Source organism: Protopterus annectens, chromosome 11.part0 (assembly GCF_019279795.1).
Source record: "Protopterus annectens isolate FY-2018-M chromosome 11.part0, PAN1.0, whole genome shotgun sequence".
NCBI lineage: Eukaryota > Metazoa > Chordata > Ceratodontiformes > Protopteridae > Protopterus > Protopterus annectens.
The window spans coordinates 1,492,850,428-1,492,874,568 of NC_056745.1; the positions used below are offsets into that span (position 1 = coordinate 1,492,850,428).

The 24,141-nt window shown below is 40.2% G+C and overlaps 1 protein-coding gene across 1 annotated transcript in view; it reads left to right on the plus strand.

The window, feature by feature from the left end:
- LOC122815095 (plexin-B2-like) overlaps nt 1–14,680 on the plus strand; it is a 368,973-nt gene extending 354,293 nt beyond the window's left edge. Inside the window, exon 4 of the mRNA XM_044087337.1 lies at nt 13,535–14,680. Coding sequence (XP_043943272.1) covers nt 13,544–14,680 — 1,137 coding nt within the window. The 5' untranslated portion in view covers nt 13,535–13,543. The remainder of the gene's footprint in view (nt 1–13,534) is intronic.
- The last annotated feature ends 9,461 nt before the right edge of the window (nt 14,681–24,141 follow it).

Consider the following 24,141-nt stretch of genomic DNA (forward strand, 5'->3'; position numbering starts at 1 on the left):
AGATCACAGCCTGCAGCCAAAGAGCATTTAGGACTCTCTCGCTCCATTCTACCCTCCTGCAGCTAGGAAGGAAGACTGTCCCTGTTCCTCCAAAACTGGACCCGCATTGCTTCAGATCAGTGGGTTCTAAACGTTATTGCTAATGGTTACAAACTCACTTTCAAAGAGCCCTTAATATATTTAAGTTTCCCAGTTGTACTCCCAAATCAAAGAACTCTCTGATGCTGAACAGATACAGATTCTGTGCTCTCAGGGAGCAGTGGAGCCAGTTCCAGAGGAAAAAAAGGGAAAGGCTTTTACTCCAGGTTATTGCTAGTCCCAAGAAAAGAAGGATCTTGGCACCATTTCTGCACCTGTCCAGATTAAACCAGTTTCTAAGGATACCAATGTTCAAAATGCTGACACTTCAAAAATTACTACCATGATTCCTCAGGCCTTCATGGTCTCAGTAGACATAAAGGAACTCCTACTTAAACATTCCTATTCAAAAGTCACAAAAGTCACACACAAGCTTTCTTCGCTTCAGAATTTTTTTCTGGTTCTTTTTTTCCACTTTATTCAAAATGATGTTAATGACAGTACTAACTAATTATACAATTATATATATTTTTATAGATAATTTTTAGGGTTCTTGTACACAGACCTGAAGAAGTCTAGAAGGACGAAAGCGATCTTTAACAATAGGTTATGAATGTAGAAATTGGTTTTTACATGCAAAATGTATATGTATATATATTTATGTATATTTTTTGATTGCCAAATGAGCTAAGGTTGACATATTTCCAACCATTTAGTATATTGTCTTGGATAAAATCACAAACTTAATAATCTGGTTAAATAAGAGGTACCACATCATTATAAATTTTATTTAAAGTGCATAAGGGTTATAATATTATTATGACAGCTACTAAGTAGGGCAGGACCAGCTTGAATGTCACACTGATGGGGAAAGGGATGTGAATTTAACGTGTACCAATAATACTTTGTTTTACAGCACAATAAACCACTCTCATGCCTAATAAAAAGTGTATGTATATATATATATATATATATATATATATATATATATTTAGAAAGCTTGTGAGGAAATTATTGCTCTATTTTTGTTTTTACTTGGATCGCTTGTCTGTGTACTTAAAGGATGTTCGATTGGAAACAGACTGCCTGCCTTGCTTGGATTACTTTTGAATACTTGATAATGCTGTACAATTACATATTTTTTATTATTAGGTTTTTTGTTTTGTTTTGACTTAAGACGAGTTCAAGGGGTTGGGAGGGTGGCCTAATGGTTAAGGTGTACGCCTTACAAACACAAGGTGCAGAGTTTGATTCTCACAAGGTATAATTGGCTAGGCTTAAAATGGCTCGCAAGGGCAGTTAGCTTAGTACGAACCTATGAACTTCACTACTTCTACTATTGTCTGATCTGATTAATATACAGCGATTAACTAGAGATATATGGACTGAAAATCTTCCACTTCCACACTGTTATATTTTAAAATACAATAAATTAGTTCCTGTGGGACGTAATAATGAGTTAAATTGGAAGTGTTTAAACTTATTAAATGATATAATTAGATAATTGTAAGTGTTAATTGATGAATAGGATGTATAAAAGCAATGCTATTTTTTGGTCTGTATTCCGAGAAGATGGTTACATGGAGGCGCTAGAATAAAATACAGATTTTATTACTTTAATACTTGATTGCTTGGATTTCATTTTAGCATTTGGATCCTTTGGTTGTTTTCTTGGAAGGAAAATCAGATTTTAAAAAGATTATTTCAAAGTGGATTTCCCACTGCATCTCCCTCTGTTACAGCCATCCTGGCAAAAAGCCCTTGATTTGATTAGGTCACACACTACTTAGGGCTACAGCTACTTCTGCATCCTTCCTTAAGGGGTTCTAACTAAGGGCATCTTGGAGCCAGCCACTTGGTCTTCTGTTCATACCTTCACAAGACACTACCACCTAGGTTCATAGATTTAGTACTAAGCTAACTGCCCTTGCAAGCCATTTTAAGCCTAACCAATTATCCCTTGTGAGACTCAAACCTTGCACCTTGTGTTTGCAAGGCAAATACCTTAACTATTAGGCCACCCTGCCAACCTTTTCCAAATCTGGAGCAGGTTTTGCATCTGCAGTCCTGCAGGAATCCTCTCTTAATCTCCATCCACCCTCTCTAAAGTTTTGGGAATCTTCCCAGCAGTCAGGATTGCAACATAGTACAGTTATGTACACTTACCATAAATGCAGGTGTTCAAGTGCATTCACTGTTGCAGTTTTCTTCCCACATACCACCCCTCAGCCTACTAAATAGGTTACTGCAATCAGCCAAGGACCCTACACCTCCCAACCCTGGTTTGGGTTAACTCTACCCTGGCCCACTTTAGGTCCACTTGGGGCCTCCTTGGATCCACACTAACTTGCTCCTTCCAGGGTGCACTTGGGGGGCTCTTTCTGCGTGGGTCAAGAAAATACTGAAGTGATGATGCAGGCTGGCTTCCTTTATACCTGAGCTTACTGACATCGGTAAGGGAATCCTCCAGCCTGAGAGTTGAAAACAGTTTCCTCTGGTAGTCGGGCCGGCCAAGGAATTTCATGGCAGGAAATCCCAAGAGTCAGGAATGCAACAATACACTCTACATTCTACATTTATGGTAAGCGTACACAGCTGTACTTTCCTCTTCCTGTAAGTCAGATGGTAGAGTTACAAAATCACTGAGGAACAAAATGCTGACAGTTGGTTTACCATTGAAAATCACTGCCGGTGCAGTTTGTGTGTGTGCCAGCCGTGATGTTATTCCTTTGTTTTGGGAGATTTCTGCCTTGTATTTCTGCATCTGCAGAGGTGTGTGTGTGTGTGTGTGTGTGTGTATGTATGTATGTATATATATATATATATATATATGTGTGTGTGTATATATATATATATATATATATATATATATATATATATATATATATATATATATATTTATGTGGATCTGTATATCGATTATATAGAAGCACACAATACCTTCTCTGTCATAATAATTTAAAGCTGGATGCACATCATGGCTTGCTTCCCCTGTTTTGTTTTGCTGGCACTAGAGGTCCATGAATGTCCTTGTTTGCCAGGATGGTTCAGCCCAGGTTATGGAGTAACCACATCAGTGTTCATTGTGCAGCATACCACCACCATGGGACACATGTCTGTCTTGTGTGTGTTGTATTACATCATCACAAGTACCCAGCTAGGGGAAGTGCACCTTAGCTGTGCAAACACTTGCTGTTTCTTGTTTCACATTTGCCATTGGGATCCATTATATGCCTCCCTCACTTTAGCTGCAGATTGATTATTGCAAAAATAGCAAGAACAGCTGTGCATAATCAGTGCATCTCTGAACAGATTGACTTGTGCTTTGCTGCCCTTGTGCTTATACCTGCACAGTGATGGAAGGGAATCCATATCTATTTCAGTAAACAGTAATGTTGCCTGTTCTGGATGGTCAGATTTCAGCATGGATAAAATAAGTGCCAGCAGTGACACCAGGGATACCTAGGGATATAGGAGCAATACCAGGTCAGCAGTCAGAGGGGCCTTGAGACCCAGGCAGATAAACCTTTAACAAGGCACACTTTAAAGTTAATGCTGCTATGTTCAAGCACCTAATAATGCTCACTTCACAAATTAACAGACTGTACATAATAACCCTTGCTGTATGATGGGATGCTCACATTGCTGGGATCCTCTCAGTGATGCTTTGGCCACACAGGGAAGGTTCATACCTTGCTCCTAGGCTTGCAGGTGCACAGTCCAGACCACTGTTAAGGAGCATAGTCAAGTTCCCAATTGCCACAAAGCACTACCAGACGTGGAAACATGAGTTCAAGGAAGTCCTGCAGAATCTTGCTTCTGAATGCCTCTGATGTACGTGTGGCTTCTCATTGTGTCTCTGAAACATTTTATTGGCAAGGCTGTGGACTCGTGTTGCACTGCCTTATGTTTGTCTCCAAGTGTGTGTGCGCATGTGAACTCTCTCACGCAGATACATCCCTCCCCTTGGAAAGGTGACACGACAATCCTTCTCCACCTGGCTTTTCCAGTGCCAGGGCTGCTGATTGGAGCCCTGGCTACCTGGGGCACTGCCAACACATCCAGTGCAGGGCTGCTGATTGGAACCCTGGCTACCTGGGTCACTGCCAACACATCCAGTGCAGGGCTGCTGATTGGAACACTGGCTATCTGGATCACTGTGATTGGAGCCCTGGCTACCTGGATCACTGCCAACACATTGTTCTTTTGTGCTACTGAGCCAGGCTTAAAAGCAGGAACTGTTTTAATGTATTGATATCTGAAAGTTTCAGAAATAACATTCCTAGTTTTGTAAAAATGTTTTAGTGGAATGCAAACAAATTGGTACCTGTTTGCAGAGCCACAAGTCAGATTGGCACAAATGTCAGCTCATGTTTTTGATTTCAACAGCAGTACTGAAAAGCAGATTCTCCAACAACCTTTTCTCCCAGTGATCGGTCATTGTTGGTCCATAGTCTATGCTGGCAATAAATCATGAAAAGGAAATTGTATGTTTAAGTTGGGAGCAGGGGGTGCAGTTTAACAGCCATAATACTTTGATAGGCATTTGGGGAATGCATATAGCAAGTGAAGTATAGTTGCATCAAAAGGGGTTGTTCCTTAGAATGTCTGAGTAAATATATTTTTTAAACAAAGGATGCAAGTATAAGTAAGATTGTCAGGAGTTATAAAGAAAAATACTTGAGAGGGATATACGGGTTTGAGGTTTGGATCATCAATAACCTTTTATGACGGTTGTCAGTAAACAGCTTTGAGTAGTCCTGGTACCACTCTAGTCAAAATGGTTAATGGCAATGGAGAGACATTTGGCCAAACCTTAATACTGAACACCATGAGGTACTAAAGATGGTTGGGGGTGTCTAATATGCAGTCATGGTATTTTATTTAAATATTAATATTTTTCTGTTGCTGTCTCTTTAGTAGTTTTTCAGCAGTTCCTTATGAATGCTGCATGTTTAGTTAAATGCAAGTGTAAAGCTACCATGTAGGCAAAACGTCAGGAGCTTTAAGAATATGAATCATCGGACATGTAAGAGCACAGAATGAGGACAAACACTAGCACCCTGTTTAGACATCTTCATCAAGGAGCACCCTGTTTAGACATCTTCATCAAGGAGCACCCTGTTTAGACATCTTCATCAAGGAGCACCCTGTTTAGACATCTTCAAGGAGCACCCTGTTTAGACATCTTCATCAAGGAGTACCCTGCTTAGACATCTTCATCAAGGAGCACCCTGTTTAGACATCTTCATCAAGGAGTACCCTGTTTAGACGTCTTCATCAAGGAGCAAAGGAGCTGTAGAGTACAGCAATTGACACCAACAAATTCTGTTTTAGAAATTGCAGGATTTGAAAACTTTCAGCTTTTCAGAAAAGTGCTAGGTACAGGATATTTGTAGTCTTTACAAAAGTCTGAACTTGAGTGATGGTTTTGAAATCAAAACATTTCCAAAATACAAATGGAAGAAAATCTAATTTTGTTGCATGTGTTATTGCTATTCAGATTGCAATAATTTATTTTGTAATAGTGCATTGACACTGAGTTAATTTTATCTTAATACTTGAGATGTAATACCAGGCTCTGTGGCCCAGAGGGATGGAGTCCTGATTGTGGCCCAGCTGAGTGGGGTTCAGTTAGTGGCTCCTGCAGTGGAGAAGGAGAGGGAAGCACCGTGGCCCACCCCTCGGGGAAGAGCTGATTCCACTTGGGCATACAGGATAGTGTGATTCTCCCGATGGAGACTTGGAAAGCCACTCTTCATGCTTTGGGAAGATGAGCATGGAGATTGGAGGGCCATCTATTAATGAAGTGAGGGAACAACTTCTTAGTCAGACCACTGCACATCCCTCCCTGGTGCTTTTCTGATTGTGTGCAGGGACTATAGGGCTGATAATAGAAAATAAATAAAATGGCCAAACCTCAAACCACCCCTACTGGCTTTTTAAATGATGACCCTTTCCAGATTACCCTTGCCGTAGCAATGGGAGAACAAAAGGGTAAGTTGCTCTAGTGGGGGGATCTAATGACCAACAGACAGTGAGGATGAAGAAAAGAAGAAAAAACAGTAGAGATGACTAAATCTGTTTTCAATATGGTCATTGTTGAACTATTCCTACAATAATACGTATGTACCTTTATCATTATTAACATGACAGCTAGTCGTGTTGTGGTAAAAAGACAGACTAGTCTCTTGTATGATATGTGCATGCTTAAATTCATATGTTAAAAACATTCCTGATTGGACATTTATTAGTTAATTTTATGATTAATGATCCATTTGCTTTGGTTTATTGATGGCAAATTGTTCTTTTTAGATATATTTTTTCCTATTCAGCCGATTTAGGTCTGGCTAACCCCTTTGTTACCAAATTTGCCAGTACTGGATCCCCCAATTTTTCCTTACCAGGTTACCTGTGGTGATAACCATGTCACTAGGAGGACCCTTAGATGATCTGGGAAGTCAGACTTGTGGTATGCATTAGTAGAGACCAGGTACAGAGAGCGCCTATAGGAGAATACATTATGTGGCACCAGGAGCCTTGTCTGCTGAATCAGTTGGAATCCCTAGCTTGGGAGAAAGAGGTATGTGTAATGATGTCACAATGTCCTGCAAGACTCCTGGTCTCCACCAGCAGATGCACTTGTATTTTTTTTTCTCTCTGAACCCCACCTCTTCAAACAGTTCCATCCTGTCTCCCCTAGTCAGTCATGCCAGCAACCAGAATCTGTTCCCAAATTCATGTCTAGCTTGCAGGTATTTTCCTGAGGTGTACACCATCCACACTTAACTGCACTAATGTAAAGATAGCTTATGTCAGTTCCTGAATTCCAAAAATAAACCAGTGTAAGCCCAAAGAAGCTGTTCAGAGTTAACACCTGATATCAGAATAATACAGAACTATTTCACTGAAACAAAACCAGAATGTTGCCAAAAACATGCAACTGTCCTCTTTATCACTGTTCACAGGTTGTTGCTTTTGACTGAGATTTAGATTACATGTTTTTATTTGATTATTACTTCTGCTTTGATGTGAAAAAATAGAAATGTGTTGTTTAGTTTCTAAATTGCTGTAACAGATGAGTTATAAAAATTTTTGCAACTTTTCATGAGAAGTCTTCATACCCACCAGGGTAACTCTGCAGGGAGGATGAATGCAAGTGCTTTTTTCCTTTCTTTACAAAGTTTGAGCACTGGTAAGTCAGAGGCTTTGAGGATCTAGCAGAGCAGTGATCAATACGTCATTAGTATTGAAGATCAATAAGTCATTAGTATTGATCCATAAGTTATTAGTACTGATGATCAATAAGTCATTAGTATTGATGATCAATAAGTCGGTAGTATTGATGACTACTAAGTCGTTAGTGTTGACCAATAAGTCAGTATTGATAACCAATAAGTTAGTACTGATCAATAAGTCGTTAGTATTGATCAGTAAGTCGTTAGTATTGATGACCACTAAGTCGTTATTATTTGACCAATAAGTCATACTGTGAAACCTTTTTTCCTGGCTGGTGTGCTTTGAAATGATGAAACAGCAATCCAGGTGAACCCCTGGTATGGGAGACACCTGTGGACCATTTACAGGATGGAAATGTATAGATGGGACACTGTTTTAAACATTTGTCACAAATTCTTCACCTGAAGCACTTTCAACTTTGACTGGGTCGTATTGCAGTACCAGTTGCGATTGTGTTAGATGTTCATCGTGTTTCACTGTTGCAGTCATTACACTTGGGTTATCCTGCTGGCTGGCTACCCGCAGTCGGCCTGAATTCCAAAGTCTTGGTCCGGCGTCGGTTGCTGTCGCCTCTTCCCTGATGTCAGTGCGCCAGGGGTATAAAAGATGCAGCCGACGCCATTTTCTTCAGTCTTTCTTGCCGCGCGGTGTCCGAAGCAAAAGCAGTTCGCAAGTGCTGGTCGGCCAACTCCTGAGATTTTCGAAATCGAATTTCAAAGTCTTCATTAAAGCTAAGTACCCCGTTGGGGAAACTTTTTTTTTCTTGCTCCAAACCGATGTCAGAAAAAGTTAACAATTGTATTTCTTGTGGGAAGCAAATACCTCATAAGGATGTTCACTCTTACTGTATTCCTTGCCTAGGCCCTGACCACGACGTTGCTTGTTGTCGGTTTTGTGCTAAATTTAACCAACGCACTATTAAGCGTCGGTACGATTTTGCCTTTCATTATTTCGGCCGAAGATTCAATTATACAATGCCAGCGGAACAGCCGACCGGAGTTTACAAAAAACGCAAGGATAAAGACAAGGACAGGCATCTGAGGTCCAAAATCATCGAGGCTTCCGTTAAGCTAGTAGTTGGTTTGCCGGTTCTCAGTGAGGCACTTTCGCAGCCCCTGACACCCGCTACCTCAGAGCCACAGGCTGCTTCCGACTCCCACGTGGAGCCGACTGGGCCTCTGGAAACTCAAGGTATTGGATCCTCGGAAACTATTCCCTCAGATGGGTCTGGAGCCGCTGTGCAGGAATTGGCTTCTGAGGGTGTTTTCAGACCTACACAGTTGTATGTAAAGCCATCTTCAGCTTCAAAGCCAAAGACAAAAGCAGCTCTAAAGACAAGGAAACAAGTACAGCATCCTCCAGGACAGACTTCATGCCTAAAAACAGATGCTCAAAATGGCCGAAGACCTTATTACTTTGATCAGGGGTTCCCATCCCCCTCCTGATAAGAGGCCTAGGCAAGAGACATAATATGAATCTTCAGATCAGGTTTCCATTTCCTCTGATTCCTCCTCTGATCAGGAATACTCAATTCCTCCCTATGAGGATTCTGATGCTGAAGAATCTATTCCTTCAGCTTCTCCTCCTGAAGATTTCTCCTTTGGGGAAACCCTGCATACCATGAGGGAGCACTTTCATTGGGAGAGCCAGGATTATTCAGAATCAAAGAAAAGGCTCAGAGATTTTCTTTTACTTCCTCAGCACAGGCACCTTGCTATTCCCCCTGTTCTGGACATTGTAGATGATGTTTTTTCGGAGTTCAGCCTGTCTCCAGACTCTATACCCCCTGCACCTGTTAAGCCAGACAGATACTACAGGGTCCCAGATTTCCATAAATTTCTATACAAAAACCCTGCTGCTGACCCAGAAACCATATCTCAGGGTCCTAAGGGAGTCAAGGCTTCCACTGCTAAAAACCCTGTTCCCTCTGATAGAGATTCAAGGGCACTGCACAGATGGGGGGAAAAAAGTTTACACTTCTGCTACTTTGGCTGTAAGGGCTTTAAATTGTCAATTTCATATGCTTAAATATCAGCAAAACTTAATGTCACTATTCAGACAGAAAATGTTGACTAACTCTGAATGTCCAGAAAACAAGGAAATGCAGGATTTATTGCATGCAGCTGAACAAGTGGGAAAACATACTTTGCAATGGGGTTTTGATTCTTTGGAGGCCTCTTGTAGGGCCGCTATAACTGGTTCTGCGATTAGGAGGCATACTTGGTTAAAGGAACAGAATCTGCCTGATCATATTAAAGCAAAATTATTAGATGCTGCATTACAGCATGATACTTTGTTTGGTGTTAAGGCAGTAGTGGTCTTGAAGAAAATGGAGGATAAAGTGAAATCTATGCAGACAGTTAAGGATTTCTTACAGGTACAGCCACCCAGATTTAGCAGGAACTGGCCTTCAAAAAATTGGTCCTTTCCAGTGTCAGGCCACAAAGAGGCAGATACAGATGCCCTAGGGGCAGATCCCAGCCCCAAGGCTCATACAGGCCTAAACAATGGGTTGCTTCTACCTTCAAAAGCGGAGAAGACAAACAGTCCTAATGACTTTCCTCTACCAGTACCAAGCACTTATCGTTTGGAGGCTCCCTTAGGGGGAAACCTAGCACTTTTTTCACAAAACTAGCACATGATCACCCAGGACAAATGGGTCTTGAATATAGTGTCTCAGGGTTACAGGTTCCACTTTCACACCCTGCCAAAGGTAAAAGGCATGCCAGACCTGCCACACAATCAATGGGCAGAGGCACAAAAGCAAGTTTCATCCCTCATGGACATGAGGGCCATTCAGTGAGTACCACTATATGAGCGGGGACAAGGATTTTACTCACGACTTTTCTTGGTACCCAGAAAGGACAAAGCCTGGAGACCAATACTGGACCTGTCTATTCTAAACACTTTCCTGGAAGTTCCAAAATTCAAAATGTTGACTCTGCAGCAGCTTCTGCCCATGCTGGGCAAGAAGGCTTGGCTTGTAACCTTGGACCTAAAAGAGGCATACCTGCATGTCCCAATCAGACAATCTTGCAGAAGATACCTCAGATTCATAGCAGGCTCAATGCACTACCAATTCTCTGCACTGCCCTTTGGCTTATCTACTGCACCCAAGGTCTTCACAAAATGCCTGGCACCAGTAATTGCCTTTTACAGACAAAGAGGAATACAAATATATCCCTACTTGGATGACTGCGTTATACAAGCAGAGAACAAGGACATTCTACTAAAGCATCTGGCATTTTTAAAAGATAGCTAATTTGCCTAGGGTACACAGTAAACGAAAAGAAATCAAAACTAGTACCCTCTCAAGAGATAATATTCCTGGGTGCAAGCTTAAATACAAATGCCCAGATGGCTTATCTCACACCAGACAAACAAAGGCAACTGACATCTTACTTCGAAATGTTGGCAACAAAACCCCAGTTATCTGCAAGAAAAATTCTGCAGGCTTTGGGCTTCATGGCATCCTGCATTCTACTAATTCCATATGCAAGACTGCATATGAGGAAACTACAATGGTATCTAAAAAGTGTTTGGACTCAACATTGCCACAGCCTGGAAGAACTAATTACCCTTATTCCCTGCCCTCAACAGGAGTTTCGATGGTGGGCACAGGCCTGTCACCACAACAAGGGACAGCCTTTCACTCTACCCACTGCAAGGCAGACAGTAATAACAGATGCATCAGATTATGCCTGGGGGGGGCCCACATGGCAGGAAAATGTATTCAGGGCACATGGCCCACAAGCCCAATGCATCTTCATATCAATCTAAAAGAAATGCTGGCTGTCCAGAATGCCCTGACAGCTTTCAAGGATCTGCTTCATCCAGGACAACTGTTGATAAAGACAGACAATACAACAGTCATGTGGTACATAAACAAGCAGGGAGGCATGCATTCCTACCCCCTCTGCAGACAAGCCATGATTTTGTGGGACACAGCATTGACTTATCAAGTACACCTGCAAGCACAATTCCTGCCAGGAAAGACAAATACTCTGGCAGACGAACTAAGCAGAAACCTCATGGATCCTCATGAGTGGAAACTAGATCCACAAATCTTCAGCATAATAACAAGGAAATGGGGATGCCCAGACATAGATCTGTTTGCCTCCCCTCACAACTGCCAACTACAGAGATTTTGCACAAGGACGTATCACAAGCTAGCATGGAAAGTGAATGCTCTATCATTTAGTTGGAAAAACCTTACAGTATATGCCTTTCCTCCACTACCTCTCCTCCCCAAGGTACTCCTAATGGTCAGACAAGAGAAGCCAAACATGATCCTGATTGCCCCAGACTGGCCACGCAAGCACTGGTACCCAATCCTAAAGAGCTTGTCTCAAGGCCCAGCCTGGACATTGCCTCATATTCCTCATTTACTGACCCAACAAAGCAATCAGATACTGCACAGCCAACTCAGAATCCTAAATCTGGCTGCATGGCGGATAATGTAACCATTCAGAACACACCTCTCTCCAAAGTAGTTATGAATGTTATTCTGGAGGCCAGGAGGCCCAGCACAAGAAAATCATATGCAGAAAAGTGGAAGATATTCTGTGCTTGGAACCAGGCACAAGGAATTGACATGCTTATACCAAATATTCCTCAGATTTTACAATACCTAACTGAGATGCTGGACAAAGGCCTATCCTTTTCATCGATTAAGATCCATGCCTCTGCCATTTCAGCTCATTACAATATGGACCCACCTATTTTTTTCACATCCACTACTAAGGCAGTACCTCAGAGGGGCCAAAAATATAAGACCCCCAAGAAGAGCACCAATACCTGCATGGGACCTCAACTTTGTCTTGGAAAAACTCACGCTGCCTCCTTTTGAGCCAGCCAATACAGCTGAAATAAAATTCTTATCATGGAAAACAGCTCTGCTCTTAGCAATAACTTCAGCAAGAAGAGTCCCAGAGTTACAGGCACTAATGGCGGTTGAACCTTTCATAATTTTCCATCTGGACAGGGTTTCTCTGAGGACAAACCCAACATTTATGCCTAAGGTAGTGTCCAGTGTGGCTCTTAATCAAACAATTCATTTGCCTACCTTTTATCCAAACCCACAGAATAAGGGGGAGAGACTTCTACATTCTTTGGACATACACAGACAGCTACGCTTCTTCTTGGACAAAACTAAAGCTTTCAGAAAGTCTGAGCAACTCTTAGTGGCATATGCTGCAGAATCTCAAGGAAAAGCTATTTCAAAGCAGACTGTTTCCAAATGGATAGCCCTCTGCATTTGCTTCTTCTATTCTCAACATGGCAAATCAGTGCCTAAGGGCATCAGGCCACACTCAACCAGAGCCGCAGCTACTTCAGCAGCCTTCCTCAGAGGAGTACCAACCAAGGACATTTTGGAGGCTGCAACTTGGAGTTCAGTGCACACTTTTACCAAGCACTACCACTTACCTCTTTACTCTAAATCCAGAGCAGGCTTTGCCACTGCAGTTCTGCAGGGCCTCATAGCCACTCCTAATTCTATTTAGGCCCAGCCACCCAAGCTCAGCTTTAGGATTCAACCCAAGTGTAATGACTGCAACAGTGAAACACGATGAACATAGTACAGTTGTATACCTACCATAAATGTAGATGTTTGAGTGTATTCACTGTTGCAGTCCAGGTTACCCACCCACCACCCCCCTTTTCTTTGCTGGGACTTATCTATACTTCTCTATTCTATGCAACCTATGTGGTGTATTTGCTTGTGGATGAAGATTGTTTTATTTTACTGCATGCTCTTTTATTGGCATAATTTCTTAGCCTACCCTTCAGGGGGCACCTGACATCTGGGGCAAGAAAAACTGAAGAAAATGGCGTCAGCTGCATCTTTTATACCCCTGGCGCACTGACATTAGGGAAGAGTCGACAGCAACCAACGCCGGACCTAGACGTTGGAATTCAGGCTGACTGCGGGTAGCCTGCCAGCAGGATAACCCAAGTGTAATGACTGCAACAGTGAATACACTCGAACATCTACATTTATGGTAGGTACACAAGTGTACTTTGTGTAATGTCTATATCTTGCACATTCAAGTGTAGAACTGGTTCTGTCTTTTTACAGTAGCCAGTCTTGTTAAGTCAAGTCTGTTGGTTCTCTCTAGTCAGGAATGCATTTTACCTCCTTTGTCTATGGTTTGACTGATGTACATTTTTGTAGTATGTGATGAAATTAATTAGATCTTGTGTTTATTTTTTCCAGAATGCAGTAATGAATATGTGGTTTTGGATAATTTACTTCTTTGGAGGTGTGATTTTTGTCTTTGCATCCAGACTGAACAGTACGTTTCTAGCTAACGTAAAATTAACTCAGCTTGTTGTGGACACTGAGACCCGTACAGTTTATGTTGGAGCAGTAAACAGACTTTTCCAGCTCACGGAAGATTTAAAGCTACAGCACGAAGCCGTAATAGGCCCTGAGGATGATGATAAAACGTGTACCCCTCCAGTTAAGATCGCTACCTGTCCTAATGCTAAACTGACAGACAACTATGTCAAGCTGTTGCTCTTGGACAAACCCAAAGAAAGGGTGGTTGTTTGTGGGACTCTCTTCAGAGGACTGTGTGCATTAAGGAGTTTGACAAACATCAGTAACGAGCTCTATTATGTGAAAGATAAGGGAGAAAAATGTTATGTTGTAACCAATGATGAGAACCTTTCAACAGTTGGTCTGATAACTACTGTATCAGATAATAGACTCATGTACGTCGCGAAAGGCAATGGACAGTCAGATAATGGGCTTGCTATCAGCATTAGACTCTTGGATACAACTCCAGGCAGTGATAAAGTGCCATTTGAGACAAACTCTGAGGCTTTAGTTTATAAACAGGACCGTACACATAATCAGCCACGATTTTTGTCTGTGTTTGAAACAGATGAACATGTTTACTTTATCCTGTCCAGAGTAGAACAAAAACCTGATGTCAAAAACAAAACCTATATTGCACGCCTGTGCAAAATCGATATTAACTTCTATTCATACATCGACATTGCCTTGGAGTGTGATGGTAGCACATTCAACATCGCACAGTCTGCATATGTCACTAATCCTAGTGAAGAATTAGCAAGGAGCATGTCTGATTCAGGTAACTATGGCGATGTGACAACACACGATAAGGTGCTGTTTGTTGTCTTTAAGAAAGTGGATAAAGAGCAACCCTCCAGGATGTCTGCTTTATGCATGTTTCCCTTAAAACAAATTAATGACAAAATGGAAGAAATGCGACACAAAGCCTACAGTAATAAACCACCACCAACGATCTTTAATCCCTATGGAGAAACAAAGACTACAGGCAGCACAGGTGGAGAGGTAATTTTGTTTTTAATTTTTATTTACATATTTTTTTAACACTCACCAAGGCATTGGCCATCACTGCACATTTAAATGTTTTAGTGAAATTATTAAAATATAAATTCATGAAGTTGTTCAGCACTTGATATGTTTCATTTTAACCAGATCTCTGATGTCTAAAGCAGATATGTAGTAAGATGAAGAAAAGTACAGAGGTGAAATTAATGCCAATTGTTTTGTTTTATCTTTCTTAAAAGTTAATCATCCCAGGTTGTGTTCATTTTATGTGGGAGATTTCAGAGCCCTAGCTATTTCAGTTGGCTTAATTAGTCCCAGAGGAAGCTACCAGGCAGTTGCCCCTTCAAAGCTGAGGATTACAAAAAAATCAAGCGTCTTCTCTTAAGTTGTGGACAAGAAAAGAATAACCTGATAACTGTAGCTGTTAACATCTAAAGACATTAGTTTAGGAAGCTGCTTAAATGAATACTCGTACTGCAAGCATGTCCAGTCCTAAACTGTTATAAACAGCCAGTCATGCTCCATTACAGATTGCACCTACTGCAGCTGTCCTCTTTGGCTTATCAATGCTGATGATAACCCTACTGGACTTCACACTTTCTATAACTTTGACGAAAACTGATCATCTCTTGTCCTGTGGAACAGGGGTATAGCCAAGATTTTCAAAATTTGTACTGCTGTCCCCACCCCCAACCGAGCTACAGCTTCGTATAAATTAGTCTCTCTTTTTGTTTTTTTTTTTAAGTTAACACTCTAACTGTCAAGCTACCCTCTTGTTGATGTGTTGATTCATTTATTCCTTCATATCCAGGGACTCAACTTATTGGGTTTTACAATCAGCCAAGAAATGAGGTAGGATCTTGGAATGGTGCCATCATCTTAGATGTCCATTTTTTCCCTAGTCCAAAGCCCCTCTCTTAAATGCTAATATCAGTGTTAAGCTGGGCAGGCAATGGTTAAGTACCCTTAGAGTGTGCCCTGTGTCAGGTCCATAAGGTGGCCTTGCCTACTGTTGCCCTCCTGCCCACCCCAGCTTAGAATCTTTTCAATGAGCTCTGTATCCTTCACTTTAGAGACACTTAGCAATGACCCTCCTCCCAGGATAGGTACGCTCATCCTCCTTGCCAACCCCATCAAGTACATAAGCTGCTAAAAACTCTGATCATCTGGGCTGCATTCGGGATTTCTGTAAGATTCAAAGAAGGTAAGATTCGGACTTGACTTACACAGAACATATTGGAGACAGATGTGTGTCCCAGAGACTACCCCTCCTGTGGAACAGGCTTTCCATCCATGTGAAGCTGAGATTGTCTATTACCCAGGTTAAGAGCAACCTAGAGCAGTGAATGGGGAATAGGAAAGTTACTCTGGGCCTGGCACACGATTTTCCTTATGGACAAGGGGGAGCTTAGAAATGCCTGGTCCCTAATGTCCTATTTGGATGCAGGACATCATTATTCTTTCAAGGAAAAAATATTGACTTAGAAAGGCCCCTGCATCACTAGCTCAGTAACGCTCTATGAAATCTTTGCTCCCTTACTCCTAAAATGTGTGGTTTGTTGCCAGTCCTTTGGGATTGAAGTCACTAAATAACCTACATTTGAGTTTCAGACTTTATTTCCCTCAGAAAATTCATGCTAACACAAATCCTGTTATTTAAGCAACTTTAAAAATTTATAAGAGATGTATTTAATATCTGTTCCTGTTTTTGAGCCTTTGTTCCCCTCTTTATTTTAGGGTTTATCCAGATTTCTTTGAGCCTCTTTACTACTGCTGCCAGAGACCCATCAATCTCGCTCTCTTTTTGTCATACACACACACACACACACACACACACACACACACACACACTCACAAAGCAAATAGAAACATGAACACACATATGCATGCCCACACTTGTCTGTCTCATTTATTTTTACACTCACTAAATGTTTTTATTTTTATTTTTTAATTTTATCTGTTTTACACTTGCTAAACAGCAAAAGGGTTGCTTAGTCAACATAAAATAATGGCAGCTGTTAGGTTACTTTCAGTCTGAGCTCTGTGGCAGCTTAATATGCTGCTGTGGAGAAGCAGACTTGTTTTTCAGCAGGCATTATTTACATTTATGCAGGAGGGCCAGTCTGAAGGTGATTGGAGACTGCAAGCGTAGTTAGGCCGTATAGGATGGTGGTTTGTAGGATGACGGCGATCAGGAGGAGGAAGAGAGTAAGGGCAGTGCCAAGATTCAAACCGTGGAAGTCGAAAAAGGATAACTGTAAGGTGGAATTCAAAAAATAGTTAAGACAGAAACTGGGTGGCAGTGAGGAGTTACCAGATAGCTGAGCAGCCACAGCAGAGGTGGTAAGAGAAACAGCTAGAGATGTGCTTGGTGTGACATCTGTACAGAGGAAGGAGGACAAGGAGACCTAGTGGTGGAATGAGGAAGTACAGGAGAACATACAAAGAAAGAGGTTGGCAAAGAAAGTGGGATTGTCAGAGATGAAGAAAGTAGACAGGAGTATAAGGAGGTGCATGGCAAAGTGAGAGGTGGCGAAGGCTAAGGATAAGGTGTATGAAGAGTTGTATGAAAGGTTGGACACGTAGGAGGGAGAAAAGGACCTGTATCAATTGGATAGACAGAGAGACCGAGCTAGGAAAGATGTGCAGCAGGTAAAGGTGATAAAGGATAATGAGGGAAACGTACTCATAAGCAAGGAGAGTGTGTTGAGCAGATGGAAAGAGTACTTTGAGGGGCTGATGAATGAAGAGCATGAGAGGGAGAGAAGGTTGGATGATGTGGGGATAGTGAATCAGGAAGTGCAGTGGATTAGCAAGGAGGAAGTAAGGATAGCTATGAAAAGGATGAAGAACGGAAAGGCTGTTGGCCCAGATGACATACCTGTGGAAGCATGGAGGTGTTTAGGTGAAATGGCAGTGCTGTTTTTAACCAGATTGTTTAATGAAATCTTGGAAAGTGAGAGGATGCCTGTGGAATGGAGAGAAAGTGTTTTGATACCAATTTTGAAGAAAAAGAGTGATGTGCAGAGCTGTAGTAACTATGGAGGGATAAAACTGATCAGTCACAGCATGAAGTTATGGGAGAGTAGTGGAATCTAGGTTAACAAGGGAAGTGATGATTAGGGATCAGCAGTATGGTTTCATGCCAGGAAAGAGCACTACAGATGTGATGTTTGCTCTGAGAGTTTTGATGGAGAAGTACAGAGAAGGTCATAGGGAGTTGCATTGTGTCCTTGTGGACTTAGAGAAAGCATATGACAGGGTGCCTAGAGAGGAGTTGTGGTATTGTATGAGTAAGTCTGGTGTTTTAGAGAAGTATGTAAGAGTGGTACAGGATATGTACAAGGGCAGTGTGACAGTGGTGAGGTCTGTGGTAGGTGTGATGGATGCTTTCAAGGTGGCGGTGGGATTACATCAAGGATCAGCTCTGACGCCTTTCTTATTTGCAATGGCGATGGACAGGTTGACAGATGAGATCAGACAGGAGTCCCTGTGGACTATGATGTTTGCGGATGACATTGTCATCTGTGGTAAGAGTAGGGACCAGGCAGAGGAGACCCTGGAGAGATGGAGATATGCTCTAGAGAGGAGAGGAATGAAGGACAGCAGGAGTAAGACAGAATGTGTGTGTGAATGACAGGGATGACAGAGGAATGGTGAGGATGCAGGGAGTAGAGGTGGCGAAGTTGGATGAGTTTGAATACTTTGGGTCAACAGTTCAGAATAATGGTGAGTGTGGAAGAGAGGTGAAAGAGATTGCAGGCTGGGTGGAGTGGGTGGAGAAGTGTATCAGGAGTGGTTTGTGACAGACTGGTACCAGTAAGAGTGAAAGGAAAAGTCTACAAGAGAGTTTTGAGAACAGATATGTTATATGGGTTGGAGATGGTGACACTGACAAAAAGGCAGGAATCAGAGCTGGATGTGGCAGAGTTAAAGATGTTAAGATTTGCACTGGGTGTGATGAGGATGGAGAGGATTATAAATGAGTATATTAGAGGGTCAGCTCAGGTTGGATGGTTTGGGGACAAATCCAGAAAGGTGTGATAGTTGTTGGTTTGGACATGTTAAGGAGGGATGCTGGGTATATTGGGAGAAGGATGCTAAAGATGGAGCTACCAGGTAAATGGAAAAAAAGGAAGTACTAAGATAAGGTCTGTGGTTGTGGTGAGAGAGGACATGCAGGTGGTTGGTGTGATGGACTAAGATGCAGAGGACAGGAAGAAATGGAAACAGATGATTCACTGTGGCGACCCCTAATGGGAGCAGCCAAAAGTAAAAGATGATCACCTGTGTATTTACATCCTGCTGGAGAACATACCTTTTCTAATCAGAGTGCCAGTTCTCTAATGTTATTTATGCAAGCAGTAATGATCAACAGGGTGTGTGTTATTGGGTAAATAAAGTCCACCCAAGGATGTTCTGAGGCCTGATGCAGCAGGTGGAGGGCCTCTACACCCCTGGAAGGGCATTATTTACACAGTAACACAAACCGGAGGGCATTATTGTGCTTAGAGAAAGGTCTGTCTGTAAAATTGTTGTGTTTTACTTATTTTTTTATTGCTATAGCTATATATATGTGTATGTGTGTGTGTGTGTGTGTGTGTGTATGTATATATATATATATATATATATATATATATATATATATATATATTTTTTTTTTTTTTTTTTTAATTGAACTTTCAATTTGTAAAATAATCAAAACAATATTTACTGTCAAAGATTTCTGAACATAATAGTGAAAAAAATGCCAACGAACCCTCGCGCACAAAAGAAAAAAAATATTCACAGGAGTTAACCAAGTCATTCAAGTTATTATACATTACATTAAATCTAAAATGCAGTTATTTTTGCTTGTCAAGCAGATCTCTCAAGTTTTGTCCATGCATTGTAGCAAGAGGTAATCCTGGTTGCTGACATAATGATTTCCAGGTGACAGACTTCAGTTGCAATATTTATAAATTCTTTAAAGGGAGGGTGTAGATACATTCTTCCATTTCTGATTTTAAAGTTTTCTCACTATAGATAGTATAGACCAGAAAATGTAATATTTTATTTTTAACACATATAGGAATGTGAAAAGAATTAGTGATTTAGATAAAATAAATGTATCTCCAAAAAAGCCTGTAGAAAGAGAATTATTCCAATAAAGTATTAAGACAGTACAGTCAAAAAAATGTTGCCAATCTGCTTTAGGTTCTTGTTTACATCTCCGACAAACTTGTTTCTGCTTGAACATTAATTCATTTTTTATAAGGTATGAAGAAAGATCTATGTAAAAATTGCCAAGTAGAGAGATTCCATCTAACAGATGAAGTTGTATTTTTAGAAGATATTAAAATTATTTTCTTCACTCTGAGGACAATTATTAATTTGGGTAAAATAGTTCCAGTCATTGTCATTGCAACTTTTTGTTTCTCTCCTCACAACTCTGTATAGTTTACACAAAAGACCCTGTCCCAGTGTGTTTTGTTGCATTAAGAATATTAAATATTCTGTTAATTTGGGGATATAATCTCATGCTTGGTTGCATTAACTTAATTTCCCTTTCTACACGTCTGCAAGATTGTATATCTAGCCACATGTCTTTATCTAAATTATTTTTGTTCTTTTATTTCATTAATTTAAACAATATATCAGGTTGTTCTCTTTAAATGTGATTATTGTTTCTAACTGTGAGGTGGAGATGTTATTTTGGGTATACACCATAGGAACTATAATGAAGAACCATGCTTTATATGCCAGGTTTCTATATATAACATTTTTTAAAGTATTTAATACAGTAGTAATGAAATGGGATTCAGTTGTCTGGTGACTTTTTCCTTTAATGTATTCCTTTAATAACCAGTTTCGACTGTTATCATAGGATCACAGCAGACTATTTGACCTGGAGGTCATTTTAAGCCTAGCTGTTTCATCCCAATGTAATACCATCGAAATGCTAGTCAATACCTACAATTGTGTTTAGTGATGACTGCCCATGTCCAGGAGGGTTGTGGGTGCTATCCCTGGTAAGAATGTACAGTGTCCCATCCACTTATCCAGGTTCCTCTTCAGCACTGTCATAGAGAAGCTCTGTTTTACATGAATTGTTCCAAAGGCGTGGCAGTTGCTGGGAAATAAATCTGTCCCTCCAGCGTGTCCTATTTAAGTCACAGACCATATTTAGGTGCCTGGAACAGGTATGCAGCAAGTTCATTAGAATTGGGTCTTGGATTGCTCTGTAGGCCAGGCATACATCTCCCCTAAAAGTCTATATGATAGAGTATAGTAACAGGGACTTTAGTCAGTCTGTGTAAGGCACATGCTGGAGTGCCTTGATCATCTTTGTTAGACACCTCTGAGGTCTCTCTAGTTGCTGCAAGTGCTTTGTACGGTACATGCCAAATGAGGCGTTATACTCAATTATGGGCCGGGTAAGTGCCGAGTGTAGGAGTTTAGTATGAGATGATAATTAGAATATCTATTATGTTTTGAGTTTATAAAAAGATTTCCTAAAAATTCTTTCCATCTAGGTGTGTGTTAATCCAAAGATGTATTGTTTTATAATTGATAATGAATATAATTCCATAATGTTAGTAAGTGTACAATATATTAAGATCATTTTGATTAAAGATAGGCTCTCTCCCATTGTGATGAAAATTTTTATTCCAGTTGTCTATTGGATTCTTTATACTGTTTATACTGTTAGTATAACTATAATTTATTATACCTTTATTATCTGTTATTTCTAAATCGTTTTCTTCTCTTTGACAATATAGTTAATTTTATTATTTTATTCTATTCTTATTGTATTTATAGGTAGGAGTTTTGTTTTGTCCTCATTAAATGTTAAACCAGGTTTTCTTTGAAATACATCCATTGCTAAGAAAACTGCAGACAGAAATATCAGTCATTTAATGTCAGTATGATGTCATCAGCCAACAGTTGTATTTTAGAGTTTAAATTCTGATTTATGTTAATAGCTTTTATATCTATATTCGGTCTGAGAAAATTAGCAAAGGGTTCCATAATTAGGGTAAAAAGCAGAGGTGAAAGAGGGCATTCTTGTTTGGTTTCCTTCAAAATTTGTACAGAATCAGAAGTAAAAGTACCTATTTTAACATGTGCAAAGCACTAATTACAAAGAAGGTTAATAGGATGTGTGAAGTTACTTGAGAAATTATATTCTTCTAAAACCAACAAGAAATATTTCCAGTTTACCCAGTCAAAGCACTATTAATAAAAAGACTCAGTGTTGAGTTCTCTTGTTTTATTTGTATAGTCAGTTATTGTGATTATTCTTTTAATATTATAAATATTTCTGTTTAAGATAAAGCCAGTTTGATCTTCTTCAATCATGGAGGGTAGTATATATTTTAATCTATTTGCATAAATTGTCATGAACAATTTATAATCTACATTTAAAAGTGAAATCTGCCTGTATGAAGATAATTTAATAGAATCTGTCAGTTTTTAAACTTAAACAAGGGTACATTTCTAGGAAGGAAGAGTTTTAGCTAGGTCCTTGACTGTAGAAAAAAACCTTGTGTAATCTGTCTAGGGCTTCTTTAGGTGGTAACAGCTTATAAAGTTCACATATAATTCCATCATTACCTGGTGCTTTATTAGGTTTGTTTAGAAGTTTGAGTTTGAAGTTTAGACATAGACATCGGTTTGTCAATTAATTTAATTTGGTCATCAGTTTAGTTTTTATATTTTAATAAATACTTTATTTTTCTGGCTCTATTAATGTATTTTGATAGTATTATAATAACCTCTGAATTCCTTTAGAGTATCTCCTATTTGTTACTTTTCTTCTCTTCCTATTTGAGTAGACTGCTTTTATGTGATTGGACTTACCGAGTAATTTTGTTTTTGTGCCTATATTGTATATGTTGTGTCTTTTGGGTTTTCCCAGTTAGTGGTTGCCAGTGGATTTTTACGTGCCGAGTTGCCAGCCCTGATGCACAACCTTCAACGAAGGTACGCCCATTTATAATAATATATGCAGTATAGCCACAAAAACAAAATATAATTTGATTTAATATCTCTGTAATCCGTACAACTGTTTTGTTTTTTCCCCACTGTCCCACCCACTTCTTGTTGGTGGTCTTATGTCTTGGTGGCTTTGAGTTGCCCGCCTCTGGTATAAAGTTGATACTGGACATCCCCCCCCCCCCTGTCCACATTACATCAGCTTATTCTACTGTTAATAGTGAGAACTTAGCAAAGGCCCACCCCTTTTGCTTCTGCATATTGAATTATCTTCTGTCTCGTCTCCTTCTAGTAGCCTTTCCTGGAACTAGTGTAGTCCAGATACAGATTTGCTGTATCCATGACTTTTTGTAAGCTTTTGAGCAGTGCTCTTCAATTTTTCCCTTATTTCTGCTAGTTCTCTGCTCTCCTGCACTTTTACTAGCTTATTAGTTTAGCACATTACCAGACTTCTTGTAGCAATTATTGTACCACACAACAGTACTACCAGCACTAAATGTTCTACAAGGAAAGAGCTCAAGTACTTATTATTAATGCCCACCCATCCAGGCATGTCTAAAGGTCAGTTCCCTGTGCTTTCTCCTATTAGCCTGGTGAGCTTGGGCATCATGAGGCAATGTAGCAACTGCTTCATGTACACTGACAGCCCTCTCCTCTTACCTCCCAACACTCAGACTTGTGAGAGATGCACTTATATATCCAAATTGGAAGCCAAACACTCTCCAGCCAAGACCGGAATAGCTGGTCAAGAGGAAAAGGTCAGTGTATATCAAAAAGTAATCCAGCACAAGGAAAGGTAAATAAGTTATAGGCTTTATTGTGGCAAACTCCAATAAATGGCAAACCGGTTTCGGCTGAAAGTTCAAGCCTTCCTCAGTGCAACAAAATATTCCATTGGAGCACACACTAATGTCTGCTTATATATGCGTGTATTTAAAGAGATACAGCTGAAATAAAAATATACAAATTCATTAGACATAATCACCAAAACCAAAATTAACTTAATTCATTAAGGCCAGGTCTAAACAGAGCCCCCAGCCTAATAATCCAGGATGATTCTTTATTATTTAATATTTCATGCCATCTAGCTTTGGAAGTTCTGTGCATCTGAATTTTGTCAATAATAGTAAAATTGAATTTCGCAATTTAGTGTATGGTAGTGTTTGTAAAGAGCATTGGAAGTTCTTTTGTTTCTAATCTCACTTAAGTGCTCGCTTATACAGTGTCTGAATGGACGTGACGTTTGTCCAGCATAAAAAGATGAACACGTACAAGTAGCTAAATAAATTAACCAGTCACTGCTGCAATTACCAAAAATCCTAATCTGATAAACTTTTGAAGTGTTGCAACTAGTAAATTCCTTGGTTTTAAAAATATGTGAACATGCATTGCAGTTGACCGCAAGGGACACAGCCCACTAGTGTGTCACCAAATAGTGTTTTCTGTATTGTTGCAGGTGGATTGTAACGTTTATAATGGGTGAAATATGAATTAATAGTTCTACCTCTGCGATACGAAAATGA